General features: G+C 37.6%; 1 protein-coding gene across 2 annotated transcripts; it reads left to right on the top strand.

The window, feature by feature from the left end:
* The first annotated feature begins 13969 nt into the window (after positions 1-13969).
* si:dkey-12l12.1 lies at positions 13970-19225 on the top strand. 2 transcript variants are annotated; one of them, XM_038274462.1, is made up of 6 exons: positions 13975-14258; positions 15497-15544; positions 17114-17224; positions 18235-18351; positions 18584-18664; positions 18747-19225. In XM_038274462.1, exons 1-6 carry the CDS (start codon positions 14136-14138, stop codon positions 18795-18797), a joined length of 531 nt encoding a protein of 176 aa, XP_038130390.1. In that variant the 5' UTR covers positions 13975-14135; the 3' UTR covers positions 18798-19225. The 2 variants fall into 2 exon arrangements, with proteins under 2 accessions (XP_038130391.1, XP_038130390.1); XM_038274463.1 differs by lacking the exon at positions 15497-15544 and having other exon boundaries at positions 13970-14258.
* Positions 19226-21693: the final 2468 nt, after the last annotated feature.

Here is a 21693-nt window from a genome sequence, read left to right as displayed (position 1 = left end):
TTCCTCTCAGATTCAGAAAGGACTGATCTGGTAAGAAGAGGGCCAGCGCCAATCAGTGACACCTCTACATTCCCCAAGAGATCAGATGGATGAAGCTTTCACTACCACTATACATACAGACAATTAGTTAATGGGGGAAAAATCAAGCGAAGCTGGCTAATTTATTCAAAGAAAAGTGATGATGTTTACTGCTTCTGTTGCAAATTATTTTTGATATTAATGTTTGTCTATATTGGTTTTATTTAAAATATTGCACATTTAATGCACATTTGCAAATAATTTATTGAATGTTTGTATTCAAAAGGTTTATTAAAACAAAGTATTGTATATATTGTTTATTTATTTTGTATTAATACATTACCATAGTCTATTCATTTTTAATATTCCCTATAACATTATAGTGTGACATTTGTGTCAGTAATCTTCTAGTATAGGTGATTCTGCATGGTAGGAGGGGGGGCCCCCAAATCAAATTCTGCTTAGGGCCCCCAAGAGGCTCGGGCCGGCTCTGCCTCTAAATATGATTGGTTTATCTCTGGAAGGTGAGGCAGCATCTGAGGTAACTATAGAATCTGAACCAGGTTTAGACTACTTTGTTCTAATCAAACCTTCAGATTTAGCAAAACTATTGTCTTCATTTAAGCCTTTATGTTGTTGTATATAAAATCAGGTTCCAACCAGGTTATTTCAATAAATATTCCCCCTGATTTCCTCCTTCAGTTTAGATGTGATTAATCTATCCATGTTACAGGGATATGTATCTCAAGCTTTTAAGGTATCTGTAATTAAACGTTTACTTAAGAAACCGTCTCTTGACCCAGATGACTTGATCAATTATAGACCTATATCCAATATTCCTTACTTATATAAAATTCTTGAGAAAGTAGCTGCCAAACAAGTGTGTGACCATGTACACCATTATTAACTTTTTATCACTTTTTGTATCAATCCAGTTTTAGAGCTCATTATAGAACTGAAACAGGTCTGGTGAAAGTTACTAATGATATTTTCAAGGCCTCAGATAACGTACTTGTATCTGTACTTTCCTGTTTGATCTCAGTGCTGCATTTGATACAGTAGATCATAATATTTTTATAGAAATAATTGAATATTTTGCAGGAATTAATGAAACAGGCTGGTTTAAATCTTATCTATCAGACAGAATTCAGTTTGTTCGCATTAATGATACATCTTCTGATGCTCCAGGGTTACCTGTGTTGTACCACGGTTATCAGTGTTAGAGCCATCTCTTTAGACAGCATGGGATTCATTTTCACTGTTATTCTGATGATACTTTGCTATGTAACTAAGTGATGAAACTAACCCGTGACATAGACTACAGTCATGTCTAGAAGACATAAAACCTGGATGAATCTTAACTTTCTGCTCCAAAATGCAGAAAAAACAGAAGTTATAGTCTTTGGACCAGAGTCTTTTAAAAAGAAGCCGATCAGTCAGTCACTCAATTTGGATGGGATTAAATTGATCTTAGATAGTAAAGTAAAAAATCTTGGTGTTATTTTTGTTCAGGACCTGCCATTTAAATCCCATATTGAAGAGGTTTCTAGAATTTCCTTCTTCCATCTATATATTATATACTGCAAATTAGAAATATCCTGTCCCGGGGTATTGCTGAGAAACTAGTCCATGCATTTATTACTTCAAGGTTGGACTACTGTAATTTTTTACAATCAGGAAGTCCACAAACTGTAATTAAAAGCCTTCAGCTGATCCAAAATGCTGCAGCCAGAGTTCTGATGACAATTTAAAAAATATAATTCAGTCAATCCAGAACAGAATTTAAAACCTCCTCACAATTAAAGTCTTAAATGATGAAGCTCCATCTTATATCAGGAATATGATTGTTCCCTATATCCCTAAACGAGCACTTCCCTATCAAACTTCAGGTCCAGTAGTGGTTCCTAGAATTTCTAAAAGAAGAATGGGAGGCAGATCTTTTAGTGATCAGGCTCCTCTCCTGTGGAACCGACCACCAGTTTTGGTCCGTGAGGGAGACACCTTCTACTTTTAAGGCAAGGCTTAAAACTTTTCTTTTTGATAAAGCTTGTAGTTAGAGTAGCTCTGGTTATGTGACACAATGTAAAAACACTTAAGTGGTTTGAAATGAAGTGAAAAACCTTGAAATGCAGAATTTAATTTAAATAGATAAACATTTTTTGAAAGAAGTGGAGGCATGTGCACTTAAACACTACATGCTGTGTTTAAAATCTTTGGAGAACTATCATTTAAAGCTTTAACTGGCTGTAGTGAGAAGTGAGTTCCTGCAGATGATTGATTTTAGATTACAGCTCTTGCTCTTAATCCAACAATGTGTTCGTTACACCCTCTAGAGTTCATCCCCCAAAGCCAGTATCAACATTTCCCTCTGCCACCCATCACCACCTTGCTTTCCAGTCCTCCACCCTCCTCCTTCTACAGCAGCATTCTCCTATTAGTCACTGGAGAGGTGGAGGTGAAGCCTCTGCCTACTCAGCATGACTAATTGCCCATAAGTGCCCATTTCACCGCTGGAAACAAAGCATCACCAAAACCAAACAAACAGAGTGAGTCACTCTGTGCATTGCCCTGATTAGGAATAAAGGGAAGAACACGTATTTAGGTAAAAGTGACATCTCCTTTTTACATCTGGCAAATAGATAAAAGCACTTTAAGAACTTCAATGGGAGGATGGGCTTCTGTGACAGGAGGAAATCTCGAAACAATTTCCCTGTTTATAGCTAATGAGGGAGAAGGAATTGTCCAGTGGGATAAGAAAGTTATATTTTAGTGAGCTGAAGAAATAGATGCTCGTAACGGAAAAACAGCTGCCTTTACTTGTGGTTGAGCTTTGCAAGTCTGTACAAAGATGTCTGTTGTGCATTATGTTGTTTCAGCTCAGGTACCGTCAAAGCAAATGTTTTTTATAACGGTTCAGCACTACTGGCACATGTAGAAATACATACAAGACACAATAAAACAGCAAAAAACCAGAAAGTTAGGCTGTCAGACATCAGCTGCAAAGCCTTGCTCCAAAATGTCCCTTTCAGCCTTACATAACCCCACTCTAATTTATTTCCCTTCCAATGTTTAGCAGCCGCAACATATTGACGGTTTGGTCAGTCCCACTCCAGACCATATTAGTCACACAGCACCACAGAAGCAGGCTAAACACTTTGCCTTTCTATGTGTTTATTTCTCAAATGTCCATGAGAAGGAATCACATTTACCAGTCTGCTGCAAGCTGTTTTTTTTCCAGCCAAATTCACCCACAGCTGCTATAAAAGGCTTCTTTTGTTGCTCTGTAATGTTTCTACAACACTTGTTATGTTAACCCCCTTTAACATGAACAAATACGCAGAAGTCAAAGTAATGAGTCAGTCAGGCGATTTTTTTTTTTGCCTGGCAAGATCATAATGAAACAGATTTAACCACTTTTGGTTAAATTTTAAAGATACAATCCAGTGGTTTATTTTTTGCCTAACTATAAAAAACATAAACACAGCTATGGTGTATAAACTGACACAGCAGGATTTCACATCAAATGGACAAAAAGAGAATCTAAACTTGGCTTGGTGTGTGTATTTACTCTGATTACATCAAAGGGCACATTGAACACACACTGATTAGCTATAATAGGAGCATGTCTGAAAGAATTTAACAGGCGAAAGGATCCACGATGTGTTTAAGCTCTTTTAGCTTCTTTACATTAAACCAGAGGAATAGATTACAGTTATTGTAATTATACTACCTGGTAAACATTTACCTGCAGAAAAAAAAATAAGCAGCAATTCCCCAGAAAAAATAGGATTAGAAAGTCTTGACAATTTGACCTGAAATTTAAGGGTAAAAATACTCTTTTAGGTACTTGGGACTTGGAACCATAGAAAAGCAGTTTATTAGTTGATTTTCTTAGTATTAAAGGGATTTAAAATCATCCTGGTATTATAGGACTGTTTTAATAGCCTTTCAGCTACTATGAATCACATAGTACTACTTTATAGCTTCAGTTTATCTAAATCGCTGTTGCCTGTGGCTTTCTCCATCCATGATATATGATCATTCTTTCCTTTTCACAAAATGCTTCCAGGTGCTTCATTCAAAACTATATATTTGGTTGTCAATACAATATTACCAACGACCATTCAGATCATTTCAATGAGGAATTTAATTACAAAGATTATGAAAAAAAGAGGAAAAAATGGTACAAAATGAAAACAGAAAAGGGCATTTGGAAAATTGAAGCTTGTTTTTTTGGGGGTAGATTTCAGCAGAACAAAATAGCAGAAACTGATTGGAAAAATTATCCCAGCATAAATTACCTCCAATGCAAGGTTGACTGATTTTTGCAAAAAAAATTTGGGATTATATACTATTTACTGTATTTAAGCTACTATTTCTTAGACAACATTTTAATAGATTCACTTAGTTTAATTTATTTGTCTTAATTTTTGTTGGAACAATAACAACTCTCTTAAACCTTTTCCTTTACCAACTGCTGTAGCTGTGTAGGACTGACACCAAAAATGCAATCAATGATGAACACATGCAGACGGTATTGAAAAGATGACCTTAAAGAGTGATCTAAAGAAAATGGGACAACAGCATTGGGGTATGTCAAAATGAATGCAAGATGACTACCTGGGGGGTTTGCATTTTCCTTGATAGCACCACTAATTTCTAATAATATTAATTTTATTGATGTGCAAATACTGACATAACTTAAAACTTTGTAGATTGTTCATAGCATCTTCATCAACAGTAGCTATGTAAGTAGACAAAGCGGCTAAATATTCCTACATACACTGTAAAAGGTCTTATGCAGCTATTCTGGCATCCAAGACATGAAAGCTTATGTTTCTAATTGTTTTTAAGCCAGAAATGGTGGAATGCTGCTCTGGAAGTTCTATACATACTCCTTCTTAGGTTATAGGAAGAGGGAAGGTTATTTTCCTGGAAGTGATAAAATCTGCATTTCAAATAATTTTTTCCATTACTGGACTATCTTAGAGATAAAACAGAGAGAAACCCACCCAATACATTAGCTAATTAAATTATACTGAGTTCGTTTGTGACTTTTAAATACAAATATGAGGATTCTTACATCTAACACAAATGTTGCTAAGACTGCTCCTTGTTAAGCATGTGCCATGCACATTCTCAGTACACAAGCTGGATTGTTCCTCTCTTAAATAATTACATTGTATCCACTACACCTGTATTTAGTTTGCTCTTCAAAATAATAAATTGTGTCCGCGGCATTTCCTCTCAGAGAGGCTTCATCCTTCATTGTCATTGTTTTGATCCAACTTCTTGCTGTCATGGTAACAGCAGCAAAAAGAGTAGGGGACATAAATGAGAGACAGAGGGAGGCCATGACCTCTACTCTTTTTCTCAGTCACTCATGATGCTCTGCTGTCTCGCGAGACAAGCAGCATGATGGTTAATAAAATCTGATTTGTTTGAGTCTAAGAATGACTTTCTATTTGGTAGAAACAAACTATATGTCCTGAAAATGATAAGTAGTAAATATATATCAAAGCCATTAGTTATATTAAAGCCTCCATCCTGTTTGATTGAATGCATCAGGCAGCACCTGGCCTATTTTCCCTCCTGTAGAGGAAGTTATTTGTGCGTGCTGATTCATTTGAAATGTCATGGCCACATTGCCTCTAGTCAACACTGACTTAACATTTAATTGATTATCTACAGATGCAATACTCTGGCTTTGATGTTTAAATGTGTAAAGTGTGATAATATGGATTAAGAGGAATGAATTTGGATTAAAGCAGTTTTTTCTACCCCAGCTGCCAAGGAAAGGCAGGGCTGCATTTTTATCAAGTTAAGGAGCAAAGAAATTACAAATGTCAGATTAGAGACAACCCATCTTGGTTAGTTGTAATGTATTAGGATTGAGCCTGTGCCTGAACTGATCACGCTCCTCCTCAAACAGATGAAAGGAAAGTGAAATGTAAAAAGCAGTGAGCCACTGATCTGTCTTTGCTCAGTGACAAACACCCAGATTGCATCAGAGGCATGTTGTTTTTTATTCCTCTGCCTCGTCCTTGGCTTCCTCTGCCGTTTCCACATGACAGCGCTGAAAGCCTCACTGCTTTTTCTCTCCCTAGCACCTCTCGCATAGCTGTTGCCAAAGCAGCCGCACAGAGAAAGGAGGGCGGTCTTCTGCAGAGTAATATTGATCTGCAATAAGGCCTATAGCTGCACAGGCAGGTGAACGAGGGGAGTAAGTTCTTGTTTCCTAGCAAGGATTTTAGTGTTTGGAGCATCACACTGAAAGCAGTTCAGACATAAGACCATCCATTCCACTCCTGAGCAGTGTGCTCACCCGTAAAATACACATCTGCCCGCAGAGGCTCAGGGACATGTTTGGAAAGGGTTAATTGGTCCATAACTAAGCTGGGGCCAAATAGAGGCCTTAAAGGAAATAATATTGCAGTGGTGCACAATGAGGTTTATTGACTGCAGTATAGATGGTTAATTAAACCTGAAAACGTCATATTGTGTATAAGTGGCGAAGCAAATTCTTTAGATCTATGTTTTATTGTTTGCACTAAAATATTCCTTTATTAGACTTTATTGGTAACACCTTTTTTACCACTTAAAGTGGTAAAATTATTTACCCAGGCAGCCTCTTAAAGATCCAAGTAGAAAAGTCCAAGTATTGTTGTGTCTGTGTTCCTGGTAACTGAAAACATGCTAAAAACACTCCATCACTCATACCAGCTAGTTTACGAGTCTCGTTCACCCAGCCACACTCAACATGCTACATAAATATATGGATGGTAGACAGCTTTGGTAGGTTGAAGGAGAGGAAGCTAGAATCAAACTAGCAATGTTCTAATGTAAAAAAAAAATAGTCTTATTGTGTAGGCACAGCCCCCCTTTACATGAAGGAAGGACAAGTCACAGATTAGCTTCCTTCTTCCTAATCTTGGCATTCATTAACCAGAAAAAAACTTTCCAATGCAACATACCTTCACCTGGAAAAGGTTGCTATGTCAGGGTTCTGACCTCTGATTAGATTTATGTGTAGTTTTTTTAATATTCCTTGTATTTCTAACAAAATTTAAGGTAGTCACCGCCCCACGTCGATTGGTGGGAAAGAGGATTCTGGCTTTGCAAGGTGAAGGAGGGAGGTTGTAATATTTGGAAAATTGTTTCAGCTAGCAGAAAACATTACGAATAATTTCCAAAATTGAAGTGTTTCCTCATCAGATTAAAGTATCACTACAAAGAGTTTGTTGCTTATTATTGTCTTGAAAAAGATGTTATAGAGAGACTTTGAATGCATATTGCTTGTGTGCTGCTTACCTCAGTGCCGACATGTTTAAACTCCCAGCTCTGCATGGTCTTGCAATGTCCATCTGATTTATGCATGAGATTACAATCATATTAATGAGGAAAATGTTTTGTGAAAGAGGCTACGGATTTCTTAATCTCTCTTCAATCTTTCCACATATCATGATTCAGTCCTTAACTCAAAATATTATGTTTATATTTCAGCTTAATAATCTGGTACATCTGGAAAATCCATCAGACTAGTCGTAATTTGCTAACTAGTCAACCTGAAATAACGCATGATTAGTAGTAGCTTTGGTTCATAACTCACATCAGTGAATATAATGCGGATTAACGGCAATGGTTTTCCCTCTATTTGTTTCCAGTCGTTAACTTTACTCTAATCTGTCTTCCTGACCGAGCATGGGAAGATGGTGGAAACTAAAACTCCTTTTTAGCAGGAAGAAACCTCCAGCAAAAGCTGCCCCTGACTGGATGAGCTTCAGAAGAAACAGCAGACACACAAAAAACACATACAATCTAATCCAGGAGTACTTTCATGCGACAGTAAAAAGAATTAGTGGCTGTAGAAATGCTTTTAGTAGCTTCCTCTGTGAGATGAGCACAGCTAAACATATAAACTCTGACCATGTTGTAAAACCTTTGAGATGGAAAATAAAGAACATGTACCAGGAGCAGCAATAGCCTCTTTAATGGCTTTGCTGAGGAGAAGGACAGTGTCGAGCATTAAAAGAAAGGGTAAATTGAAAGCTTTTTTTGAGACAGGAACATACGTTTATAGGCAGTAATAACTCAGTTATGGCCTCCTTAAGTTAAAAGTCACAGCAAAACAGAAGTGCCCTGCCAGCTGCAGCTCATGTTATTGTGCAGTGATAATAAGCTTCCTGTATTCCTTTAAACCATTTTGGGAAAATCCGGATGTTATTGACCTTGTCAAGGTGTTAGCTGACAAGCAGAGTTTTTATAACCGCTGAGAGATTTCTCCAAGTTGAAGAATTTGTCACTCTAAAAGCAAAAAAAATATGTAAAGGTAAAACCTTTAGCTAAAATTAATGATCTTTATGTTTTTAAAACAAAAAGGAATCTTGCAAACATTAGAACAGCAATCCAGCTGTAAAGTGCAGCGGTGGCTGCATCATTCAGCATCATTCATTTGTTGTTACAGAATGCAAAAAGGATGGAATCATGTGAATAAATTCTGAATAAACACTGTTGTGCAGTAAGGAATCAGATAAAAAGTCAAAAGCTTGGGCAGGAACGGGTCTTCTAAATTAGCCAACATTTTTATGGTGGCGCTCACAAAGCCCTGATTCCGGTCTCAGACTTTATTCAGTTGGACCGGTTTTGTGAGAAGGATCAAAGTCAGGGCAAACTAATGTGGAAAGAAACACAAAATATTTGCTCCAAGTCATTTAAGCTCAAAAAGCAGTTATAACAAATACAGAGGATGTTTGGGTAAACCTCTGCATTGATTGAAGAATGTATACGTAAATTATCTTTCTTATTTTGCTGTCCTTAAGTTAACAGAGCTAGCTGTGGTTGCTTTAATGGAAGTAGTGCCTGTTTGATGTAAACCTGTTGCTTTACATTTTTATTCTGGTTCCAGAACAATCCCGACACAGTTTGTAAAACAAAAGGTGTTTCTACTTTGCTTTTATTTTCTGCAGCCCCCACCTTTCTAAAATCCTGTCAGAACTGCAAAGTCTTTGCACTCTCCGAGGGGATTTTTTTCAAACCACAACCTAGCAGGGAATTCTTTTCACAAACCCCAAATCTCTTGTGTTTACCTTTGTTTTAAAACGGTCTGTCTGCAGGATTACATCATAATCAAAAAGCATCCCTTTTCCCTATAAGTTATGTGTCCTAATCCTGATGTTTGCTTCAGATGTCAGCTCTTCTTCTCTCACATTTAGCAGCATAGTTCTAAAAGTATTTATGTTATGTTTACCTGACTTCTCGCCCTCCGACATGGATTTGGGTGGAAAAATCAGTGTTTTCTCCTGAGGTCAGAGGCTGTTAACCATAAAGCATCATCCTGACAGCAGCTCAAAGCAGAGAGGCTGATAGATGACAGTTCCCACAGGGAGGCAGGGGAAAGTGGTTCTGCATAGCAATTTCTGGAGGGTGAACTCCCTCACATGCTTCAAAAAGTTACTTTAAACTTGAAAGTGTTGCGCGAATGAGAGGGATTTGAAGGGTGAAATAACCCTTCCTTGCTGTGATTACTCCCTTTTTTTCTTAGCCACATGCTGTTTTATGTGGATTTAATGTAAACTTATAACCTTGGTAACTGGAATTTAACATGTTTTCCAGGAGCTCTTAAAATTGAGCACAAACTGTAATTCCAACGTGGAGTGAAATTTTATGTTGGTCCAGGGAAACGGATAATATACGTTTGTTTTCCCATGGGCTTGGCTGCCGTCAAAGACAATGTTTGTTCATTTTGAGATTATTTTTCACTCTTCCCTCCCCTTGTCTCAGGACTAAACATCTCCTCCATGGATTCACATCATTAGCCCTCAGCTGTCCAAATGTGTGCAGCAACACCTTTAACGCAGCCTGTTCCAGAAAATGAGAGAGTCTAAGGTTGGGAGCTGAGGTACAAGATGAATAACGATGTTTCACTCTCTCCACTTCAGCCCTGACTCACTGCTTTCACAGTCTTTTCCAGCAATGTTTACAGAGAGAGAGACAACATCCTTCCCATACATGGTACAGGAGACAGAAGTAGTAAGTCAACCTTGACCGGAAATTAAATTGATCTAATTTACATAGTTTGAAGAGAAATAAGGAGAATTCCTTTTAGACCTAAAGATGTTAAATCGCATTTCATTTTCTCATTGTGTTTTTCTCTCCACTCCCACTCACTCTATCAATCCTGTGATCCACCTCGACACAGGATGCTTTAATAGACAACTTATCCCATCAGGAGATGTATTCATCATGGTTATATATACTCCCACAGACGTGCACTGGCCCTGTCAATGCCTGCTTCCTGCTAAATGAAAAACACACGTTTTAGTGTAATGTAACCCATGTTTCTTTTCTCTGTCTACTTCCAAAACTTTATAGCCTCAGAAAGCAAAAAAAGGCCTTATCCTGATTTATAACTCCTTCTGACAGACATGATTCATCTACATTTGCCAAGGTTCAGTCAGCAGAAGTCTGCAGGCTGAAAGATAAACTGACAGCGCTGATAGTTGGTGGTTTATATCAGATTCGACTGCAGAAGAGACATTTCTTTTTTTCTTTTTCCTGAACTCTTTTGAGACCAACTGACATGTTTAAAAACGGATGAAGGATTTAGATAAACACTAGATTATTATTCTACATCGAGCAAGGAGACAAATTCATTTTAGAGCTGTTTCATGCAATGGGATCCTTACAAAGGAAAGCTGTGTTCAAAAGCCTTTTTTTTATTGTGTGGGTGTTGAACGTATAATGTCTTGCTGTATACATAGTCTTCAATTGTACAAGCATCGTAAATTCTTAAAACACTACTTCTAACATACTTGGCCATCAATCAGATGGAGATATTATGCTCCTGGTAAATACCTCAGCACCTTTTCATAATGTGAGATAAACTTTTTAAAGAATTGGGTTTATTTTGCAGTAACTGAAATGTCCATGGCTGTTGGCATCATGCAAACCTCTACTAATATTACTACTGACAACTCTTGACATTAAGATACCAATGAATTCAAAATTCAGACTAGAAGCTTGTTGGTTGCACAATGGCTCCTACCTCCACCCTTGTATGAATAACTTCCTCTGAAGTAGCTGCTAAATGTAAATATGACAATTATTTCATACAGACCTGAGAGTTTTAGATAAATATACTTGGATTTATTGTTTTTTCTCTCAACCACAGTCAAATTCAATTACGTGTAGTTTGGTATAAAACAAATACTGATGTAATCTTAATCTTTAAAAAATACTCTTAGCATAAACTGATATGTTTTTCTGGAGGTTGAAGCTGTTTCAATAGGGCAGAGGTCAACTTTGAACTGCAGAATAATTTATCTAGCATCCTGTATCAATTAATCTGATTTTTTTTCTGCTTTTAATTTGTCCTGCAAACTGATATGTGGATCTGAATGTCACTGTTAGGTTGTGTGGGGGTTTGAGCAAGACCCAAATGCATAGATGGAAGCTGAAGTGGTTTCTTGCAGATTTAAAAAATCCAAAAGGTGGCAACTAGTGATGTTATATGATGAGCCGAGGCTTCGAGGGGTGCATCGAGTAGTGGAGGGGGCGTTTTCCACAAACTGCGTGTCGAGGTTTGCTTCATTTGGGGGAGGAGCCAAAATAGATGATGTCTGAAGCCTCGCTACCTGGCGATACCACGTGACCACTTGGGGAAGTGCTACAGCTTGCCTGGAACTTAGACAAGAAGTTGAACAGCCTCCATATTCAGTCAAGATATGGGAGTTTGTAGGAGAGCTGCAGTCTTTTGGATAGATTTTAACAACCAATGTATTTGGTTTAAACAATTATGGTTAGATTAAACAACATAACGATCAAAATCTGAGCAAACCACTGGTCACAGTTGCAACATTGGTGTGAAGTAGTATTGCTTTCTAGTGAGCAGATAGCATTGCTAGTGGTGTCATCTGTAAGGCATTGAAATCCAATTTGTATCGGTTTTCCCTTACCTACTATTATAGATTAAAATACAGAAAAACACTGTCAAATTAGATTGGTTGATTTAACCAAAAGACTGGTTGGACAGATAACTCCCAACCTGATTAAAACCAAAAACTGTGGAAAAACTATTATTTTTGAATAAAATGACTAAAACTTTTCATTTTGCTCATCATTGCCCAATCTGCACAAACACTTTCAAAACAGTGTACCTTAAATGACTGTTCTCTTCTAAGACATTTTACACACAAAAAATGTACAAAAGATTGTATGATACAAACCAATCATGAACAATTTGAAAGGAACTTAAATGGGAAAAAGAAAAAAAAAAAACAATTGCAAAAAAAATCACATATTATATAACTTGCAGTTATGCACTCCACCAGTAGGTGGTGACATGTTCACATGAAGCTTCATGAACTGTAGGGCTTGTTGAAGCAATTTGCCCAAACGATTCAATGCCTCATGAGGCTTCATCTCACCATCACTACTGGCAACTGAGGCAAAAATCCAAAAATAACAAAATACAGAAAAAAACAAAATACGTCAGGGGAAACACCAATAAAGAGCTAAGAAACGATGAGGAACCAGCACTGAGAAACTGCACAAGAGGGGTACATATGGGAGACTAAACAAAGGTAAATAAGCTGACATGGAGCAGGTGTGGATGGAAGTAGCTAGAAGGGAGCTAGGGGAAGGAGAATGACATAGGGGGGCAACAGAGGGCAAACAAGAAATACATAAGAACTTAAATGCAACTGAAAACTACTAGAATAACACAAAATGTAAATGAAACCGATGAAAACTCAAAAAGAAAACTTAAACAGAACCAAAACCATGACAGCTTCAACTGAGTTAAATTAATTCAAAGTTTGAGTCAGAAAAACAGTAGGAATTGGATTGTTACATTTTACTGTCAGAAATACAGCAAGAACATTCCCTGAAGTAAAGACTCCTACATCAGCATCATTTCTGTTCGTATGATATGTAAAAACTAGATTTACAGAACTAAATCTGGTGGCTGAAAATTTGGAAAAAAATGACATGCATACAGAATCTGTCACTGTAGACAATTAATACATACATCTCATCTGTAGTAAAGTACTAACTGCAGAGGTGCAGTAGTAAAGTGTAATGTTGGCTTTACTAACTGTAATCAAATAAAAATAAAGACCAGATTATTTTTACATGAGTAATATTACTCTGAATTAATACTTATTTTATCCTTTACAGTTTTCCTCATACTCTCCTTGCCTTCAATGCACTCAGTCTTCCTTCCTATATATATTCCTTCCTATAGATATATACAGAATATCTGGTCACTGCTGTTGTTTCTGATGTTCAAAAATACAAAGCTAACCTCTCTTAGCTGTTGGTATAAAAAGCCTTGTTTTGGAAAAAACAAGGTTTATAATCATGTTTATTGTGCTTTAGTTCTTTTTGTTTTTGTATTGATGATCATTTATTTCTAATTGAGCTTATAGGATTATTTGAAAATAACAGTTTTTCTCATTATTTGATATTACTGTCTGATTAAATTAATGAAAATAAGAAATCAAATATTATGATATGTTTGATTTCATTTAACAGTTAAAAACATATGTCTACTTTATACTTTTACTTGAGTAAACCCTTTTGAAAGAAAAGATTGATGTATAATGAAGTACATCATTAGTTTAATCAGCCCATCTATGATTCTTTGCAAAATTCCTAGCAGAATCTAAACTTTCGCTTTAATGCAGCGTTTCTTTAAAAAAAAAAAACACAATAAGGACCAAACAGACAGCTTTGTAATTTTTGATGTAAAGTTTTATTAAAGGTTGTTTCCTCTCACTTACTTTTCTTTTATGAGCACACATTGTGAGCAGCTGTAATGCCGACATAAGTGGAAAATGGTCATAGTTTTGGTCTTTGGCTTTGAGTGGAGGGGTTATAGAGAGAAACAGCCTTTAAAGAAAGAGCCCCCTCCCCTTCAGGATGTCTGACATGTTTCTGCTGGGCCACAGTCCGCTGGCTGGCGTAGAGCACATGCTTGTGGTGGGCTGTTTGTCTGCGCAAAGCTGGCATGGCCTTCCCCGTTCCCCCTGCATCTGTTCTCCATTAGAGGAGCCGAGAGTATAAAGCAGGGAGCTGACAAGGGCTGGAAGTTAGTCTAGTTCCTGCCTGCCTGGATCATGGGGTTTAGTGTCTGGCTGTGTGTGCTGTGCCTTCAGGCGAGCCTGCTGTCGCACGCCCTGGACTGCTCAGAGGGAAGCCAGGGAGAGCTGTGTGCCACTGGACAGACCGCAGACAGACAGGTAAGTGACGCACTTTAATGGATCTGATAGTTAGGGAAGGGCAAAGTGTTCATCATGTGTCAGTCACCGTCTCTGCTGCTCAGACACTGCGAAGGTAAGTGCTGCCAATACCAGTCTATTAAGATGTTGTTTGCAGAAAGGATATAATAACTAACCAGAGGTCAAATATGAAAGAGAAGAAAGTTATGTTAGAGTGATCATTTACACCAATTTTATTCCGAGGAGGTTTTTCTAGGTGGTTTTAATCTATTGCTTAAATCCAATGTAAATTAGTCTCTCTTCTTAATAACCTTTGCTCACAAAACACTGTCTAGCAAATATTTTCAGTATTTCTTCCAGCTTTATCACAATTGAATCCTTTATTTATATACAATTTATAAAATTGTATACTAAGAGTTGAAGATATTCTTGGGATAAATGCTGACACGGATGTTTGTTTTTATTGACGTTTCTCTCAGACATTCTGTGGTCAGTGTTTACACAGTAGCTTATCCAGACCAAACCAGTAACTCTGTAGGTTGTTACTTCTTCCACTTCAACTTGAGAAAAGAAAGGAAAAAAAAAGCTCAGAATAGAGGGAGACGTTTACAGTCTAACCCTGACCTGAGGAGATGTATAATTTCTTTTTTTTAATGTCTCATTGTAATGTTTTTTACAGTCACAGTGTCACCACAAATACATATGTGGAACAAAATCGTCCTGCCTCTTCTGTTTTTGTGCTTTTCATGTGGCTGCCAGCTGTTAGACTTTAAACTGGTGGTTAGCTTTTTTCCTCTTTTTTTTTTCTTTCGGATGGTCCTCATGTTCTGTCCAAAGTAATCAGCCTCATCTGGACAAAAGATCCAACAGCTGCAAAGAAAAGGGAGTCCCATCAGAGAGAGTTTCTGCAGCTATTTGTGATGTAATTACAGCATGCAGACAATTATAAGCTTCAGTTGTGGTGATGGCTAACTAATACCAGCAGCAGCATCTTTTTCATAGGCTATGTTTACAGCATTTGGCTTAGTTTTCATGAGTTTTGCCCAATCCTACCAAAATAATGTGTGCTCTGAGATGAGAGCTGCATATTAAATGGGGAATTTATGGGACTCACCAAAAGGACAGGAGTCAGACACATGGACTGAACATGCCAACTTCAAACGCAAACATAGTTTACTGTTTATTAAAGTAATTCAGGTTTTGGGTTTAAATCTTACACTGAGAAAAATATTGACTGTAACTATATTTTTCTTTCTCAGAATGATGAGAAAATACAGCAGAGAGGGCTTCACTCACCTGAGCAGCTGGTATGTGCAAACCCTAGCTTTTTTTTCCACTTCACCTACCACAGCTTCACATTTTGCCACTTCACAGTATATGTAAACTGGGAGAAACAAATGGAATAAAGTCCCTTGTAGGGAAAAAAAAAAGAGAAAAAAATAAAATAAGGGGTACTGGAATGTATGAGAGCCATTTATGATTTCTTGCATATATAATCTTTGGAGATGCTGGAGGTTTGGGGTGATCCTAAGGCTTTGTTTGATTTGCTTCCAAAGTCAAAATTCAGATCAAAAAATGAAACCGTTAGATGAGCGTACATGTCGGCTGAATATACTAACTTCTCTTAGCAAGTACAGGGTAATGGATAATTAAATTTTCTACAATTTCTGTGTGAAACAGGCATGTTAGACACTAAGTTAAGGGCTTTTTGGTTGCCTCTGACTTTCTGAACACAAATCCACACTCTATAGTGGTTAAATTCTTGAAAGGAAACTGAAAAAAATTTTTTTCCAAGGGTGAAAAGAACACAGCATAGTGATACAATTTCACATATCTTGTTAAAACAAAACAAAAACCTAAATAGTTGGCTTTCTTTAATTGCAAGGTTACATTACTGTCAATTAAGCCCAAACATTTTTTCCTCTGGTAACAACACACTTGTATAGTTATTTCCTGCATGCCAGCTTATTTCTTTTATAAATGTTTTGCTTTCTATACCTCTTTTTTTCAGGCCTCCAGCGTGAACTACCTTTTTGTGTTGCTCCAATGATTGCCTCATAAACACCAGTATCAGCCAATAGATAAGAGTTATTCATTGGCTATCTCGTATCGGCTGAGAATATTGCACACCTTGCTGCTTCTGCGTCATTTGCTGCAGAGGAGTTAAACGTTTCAGTTACTTAAACCATAAACATGCTGTTTGGGGGTGGATTAATGGAGTCTTACTGGTTTGTGGGTTTATTTACCCTTTGCGGTCTCAATACTAACCACTCTTTGATTCACTTTATTTTAAAAGACAAGACAGAACTTATGCTTCTAAGTTTCTATGACATTAGAAGGTAGTTTTTAACTATTAAATATGGCCCAAGCAGAATATTATTCATTAATATCACAAAATAAAGTCATTAAAAGCTCAAAGGTGTTTTTTTAATCTAATTAAAATGATGATGTGAGCCAATTGCTCACAAAAGGAATAGAGTTATTGAATAACTTATAACTCCTGACAGTTGCAGTCATCAGAATAGAGGTTAATGGGAATAGATGTAAGCAATTTAAATTGAATCCAAATTATTGACAAAAATTTTACAACTAACAAAGAGTCAAACCTATTGTTTCTATCACCGTATATCAGGAAAATTGTTGGCTCAATTGAAGTGAATCACCCTGAGCAGATCAATACAGTAAACAGAGGCATAAACGTAATTAATTCTGCTCAATTCTACCCTTCGTGCTGAATGTTGTATTCAAGTGAAAGAAAATAAATGAAATAAAGTAAGCCACACATCTCCATAGGCAGCAGCTGTACCCAGGGATGCATGCAGACATTGTTGTTTCCCTGCTGTGGCCTGTGGTTGTGACTGTCTCAACCTTTCTAGGATTTGTTCAGACGTAAGAGGCAGCTGGAGCGGAGGGGCCCCACCCACGTGAGTCACCCCGGCATACCAGGAGCCGTCTCTGTTAAGGGTTTCCCTAACACTCTCATCCAGGTAAACCGCTCCCCGTGGTCACCCAGGAATCAGGTCAAACCGAAACGGGGGGTAACGACTAACTTCAAAAGTTAAGCCAAGTTTTAGTCATAATGGATCATGAGTAGGAGCTCACTGACAGAAGAGCTTAGGTGATTGTGTACTGCCAAAGAAATTAATATGAACAGATCTCTCTTAGCTTTAAACTACTTTGATGTTTTTACTTCTATTTACCAATCAGAGGCTAATATTGCTTGGGAAAGGGTCAACAGGAAACCCTTACTGGAAAAAAAAAAAAAAACTAGTTCAGTTTTAACTTTCTTTTACTTGGTTCTATCTATAAGGTGATCTAACAAAAACTGAACCTTTAATTTGGCGACATGAAACATTAGCCTTAACACACCATTACAACAGTAAAGCACAGTGGTGGCAGCATTATGGAGATGGGATGCTTTAATTGAATAGGACAGGGAGAGCTAGTCAGAGTTATGAAATTTTAGAAGAAGACTCATCTTCCAGCAGAAAAACAACACAAAACACACTTAAACAGCTCCAATCAAAGTATATCAATGTGTTAGAATGACCATAAGGCTGCACGTAAATCCAGTTGAAGAATAGATAATTGAGGCTCAGTTTTTTTCAAAGAAGGAGCTAAATATTGCATATTTACATCTGCAAAACTAGTAGACAGTCAGATAACCCAAAACCTGCAGCTGTAGGAGCAATGAAAAGTATTTCTACAAATTATTACCTCAAACAGGCTGATTGTAAATGCACGCCATCATTTCCAAATTTCATTTGTACAAATGCATTTCATCATTAGTCGCTACTTTGAGCAGCTCTGTCACATTCCCCCAAAACAAACACTGTTTTGTGTTGCTATAGGAAGACAAATGTGAACAAAATGTAAGGCATATGGATCTGCTTTTGTAGGCCTCTATAATAAGAAGGCATCTGTATGAGAAGCCTTGTTATGTGTGCGTAGGTGTGTGCATTAGTGTCTATATAATCCCTGTGTCAATGTTTCTCAGGCTGATAGGTCGAGGAGACACTTGAGTCAAGCTGCGATTAAGAAGAAGAGCAGGCGTAAACACCGCACAGGCTCCTTCTCGCTCCTTAGCAACGACAAGACAGCCAACCCCCTACAGGTGAGTTTCCATGGCAAACCCAGAGGCAGCAGAGAAACAGCTGGCCTTTAGAGACCTGATGTGATACGGCTGCATTACTCTATTTGACTGGATGGGCTCAATGTTCTCATCTGAGGAGTTTGTTTTTGTCAGACTCAGCAGGCCAGAATTTCAAGTGGAACCAGAAATGTCACCAAAGCTCTCTATCGTGATTAAAAATAACTAACGCAGATGCTTGTATGGGAACTTTAAGGTGACCAGAGTGAGGAGACAGGTGAAGCTTGATCCACCCAAGAGAGGGAAGTCAGGTCGGTCTGGAGCGTTCTCGGTCCTGGTGAGTCATCCTTTGAATGCGTCTCACCACCGGAGTGTAATATCTGATCAGTGTTTAATTGACAGCTCCTTGTGCTCTGCAGGGGGATCCTATGGTTGACGGACAGGGTGACAGGCCTGAAGGGAGCATGTAAGACGTCAAAGTGCTGCAGGATGAGAATAATAATCATAAGAAAGGACATGCACAGTATATCTAAATAGGAAACTTAAAAGCATTGTAACAGAGGAAGGCTGTAGAAATCTAACTTTCACATTAAAAACCTAACTGTGTTTATTTAGTGTTTTATCGGGTAGTTTCTAAGTATTATATTATCAGAAAGCTGGCTTGCATTAATCTGAGCTACTCTAAAGTACGTTCAGTTTTACTCTGTGTCTGCATGTTATAATAAGAGATCATGTGTTAATATTTTACTTTACCATTTTGCTGTAACCAACTTAATCGCATCTAAATGTTTGGAGTATATTTTTGCACAATTATATAAGGGTTTCAAAAAACCTTTAATAGAGTTATAATTAATATGTTTTTAATAATTAAACATTTTCTACTCTTTTATAAAGGACATTTGATGTTTCCGTCTCTTTACTCCATCATGAAATAGATTTTATTTGAATTTCCATGCAATACTGTACATGTTATAGGTTTAGTTTGTAACTGGCACTGGTAGCAGTAGGGTGGTTGCATCAAGGACTTACTAAATATCTACTAATCCAGTCAAATTAATGCAGCCAATGACAGAAAACTTCCATGCAACAGAGAGAGAGAGTGGGGGGAATCTAATTCAAGCCCAGACCATCTGTTGCAGGGGCTGGACTATTTAAAAAAAAAATCTAGTGCCATTTGGATTATTTTTGGTCAGAAATGGAAAGGCAGTTCAGACTGGATATAGAAAGATTAGTTTGAGCATTGCACTGGGAACAAGGATGGGAAAATTTGTGCACAAAAAGAGATCTTTGTCTTTGTGACTGCTATGTTTGTTCCATGTGGAAAAAGTACTGGTGTGTTAATGTAATGATTGATGAACATAAGAACAGAGAAGCCTGTTTCATTTTCTTGGCAAACAGAACAGTCAATCCAATAGCGACTTTCCAAAGGCTTATTGTAACCTTCTTTTAACATGCCTTGTTAAATAAAAGGCCAGTTTATGTCGATTTTATGCGAAAGACAAACATAGAGGAAAGCCTAAAGAAACATTTCCTGGTTTTGCAACATCTCTACCAGCGTTCCAGCTTTTTAATTCATTGTTCAAATCAAATGAAGTTACTGATTCAATTATTTCCAACTGGATAAATAACATCTTTTATCAAGAAGGTCAAGTTTTCTATAGAATTCCAGACTAAACATTGATTAGGCCATTTCAATGCAGAGATATGAAGGGCTGTTACTCTGCTGGAAGGTAAACATCTTATCCAGTCAGGTTTTTTGCACATTCTAGCAGGTTTTCTTCAAAGATTACCATGTATTAAATTCCACCCAGTTTCCAAACAACTTCTACCGTATTCCAGCATCTTTACAGGCTGATGCTGCCACTACCATGCTCCACTACAGTGTTTATGTGTTCAAATTTGATTGTGGTTTTCTTCTGACCTGATTGCCTTTAACAGGTTCAGCTACCTGAGCTGTGGATCTTTGCAGCTCCTCCACAGATACCGCAGGCCTCTTCCCTGCTTATCTAACTTATTCTCTGCTTGTCCAGCCTGGTAGTTAAGGTGGACAGCTATGTCCTGATAGTTTCTTTTTGCACATTTTGGATGATGGACTGAACAGAGCTCCATGATATTTTACAAGCTAAGGATTTTGTTTTAGATTTATTTAAATGTCCCCATAACTACATCTCCTGGTTTGGTGTCTTTCTCCATCTTTGTGCTATATAAAAAAAGTTGAAATGGCATGAATACATTTGTAAGAAGCTGTGTAAGTAAGTGAGCTAAAAGGGCCATTGAAGTAAATAGGGAGACTGATTCACTCCTTATTTTCTGATTAAAGCCTTTACCCCAGGTGACGTAAGATGAGAAGTGCTCATGATCCCATTTTCATGCTTTTTCCAGGCACAGACAGAGAGAATCACAACAAAAAATTCTATTTATAAACCTGGCATTTTCCCCCAAAGCACATAATTGGAGCTAAACATGCTTCAGCAGCTTGCTCTGGGAGAAAACAGACAAGCATAAAGCCCTGATGTTGTCACTCAGTCATCATGCAGCCTGAATTAGCAAGACGGGATCAGTCTCAGTTGTCCTGTAGGCAATCCATCATGGGAAAGAAGATCTGATTTCTCTGAATTACTGATGGAAATAAAAAGAAATACCTAATTAGGAGAACAAGAGAGAAGCATTCACAAAGTTGTAACTAAAACCATCAGCTGTTTGAAGCCTGAGGTGCAAAAAAGCCAACAAGGCAATAGATTTTTTTTAGATAATGTTTTATCAGCAAATATTTGTGTCTGTAAATCTGTGAATCTAAGTGTGAGTCTGATAAAGGCAACAGGTGTGGCCCCTGGAAAGAGGGAACGCTTGTTGCTGTGATTCTGTCCATGTGGTGTTGTAATGGTGTGCGGCTTTAATTTCACTTCGTTTTTGGCTTTTGACCCCACCTCTCGAAAGCAAAACTGATCATGAAGACCAACCGAATAATCTGGAAGCTATTAATCTAAAGGTCTGTGGTAGGAAGTGATCCAAGCAGGGTGGTATCTCAGACTTTCCCATAAAAAGCTCAGTCAGGTTCATGTGTAGTTAGTGGTTTTTGCAGTCAATTCCTCCAAGCGCTTGGAAACCACGCTATAAGTGATAGCTTCACTCTGACCCAGATCGGCTCATCCTGAACAACATGCAATGTGGGATAAACACAGTGATCAACAAGTTTGACGAGCATAGCAAAGATGGGCTGGAACCTTTGAGAATTACCCTGTTTTTAACATTTTGGATTCAGTCTTTCATCTGTGTGTCTATAAAGCACATTCACAGCAAAAATAATCCTAAATGTTTTTTAAACTTACTTTTATCAAAGGTTGGGGTGGTTTAGTATCATGATGA

Source organism: Cyprinodon tularosa, unplaced genomic scaffold (assembly GCF_016077235.1).
Source record: "Cyprinodon tularosa strain WSP-4 unplaced genomic scaffold, ASM1607723v1 ctg918, whole genome shotgun sequence".
In the NCBI taxonomy this organism is placed as follows: Eukaryota; Metazoa; Chordata; class Actinopteri; order Cyprinodontiformes; family Cyprinodontidae; genus Cyprinodon; species Cyprinodon tularosa.
The sequence above is the reverse complement of the archived record's forward strand: the minus strand, read 5'-3'. Positions and strand labels throughout refer to the sequence as shown.

What these genes read in the sequence shown, in the direction of transcription:
- si:dkey-12l12.1 (XM_038274462.1), top strand. Translation starts at nt 14,136, where the DNA reads ATGGGGTTTAGTGTCTGGCTGTGTGTGCTGTGCCTTCAGGCGAGCCTG. An exon ending in GACAGACCGCAGACAGACAG is followed by an intron (nt 14,259 to 15,496) that starts GTAAGTGACGCA and finishes TTTCTTTCTCAG; the next exon opens with AATGATGAGAAAATACAGCA. An exon ending in AGACAGCCAACCCCCTACAG is followed by an intron (nt 18,352 to 18,583) that starts GTGAGTTTCCAT and finishes GGGAACTTTAAG; the next exon opens with GTGACCAGAGTGAGGAGACA.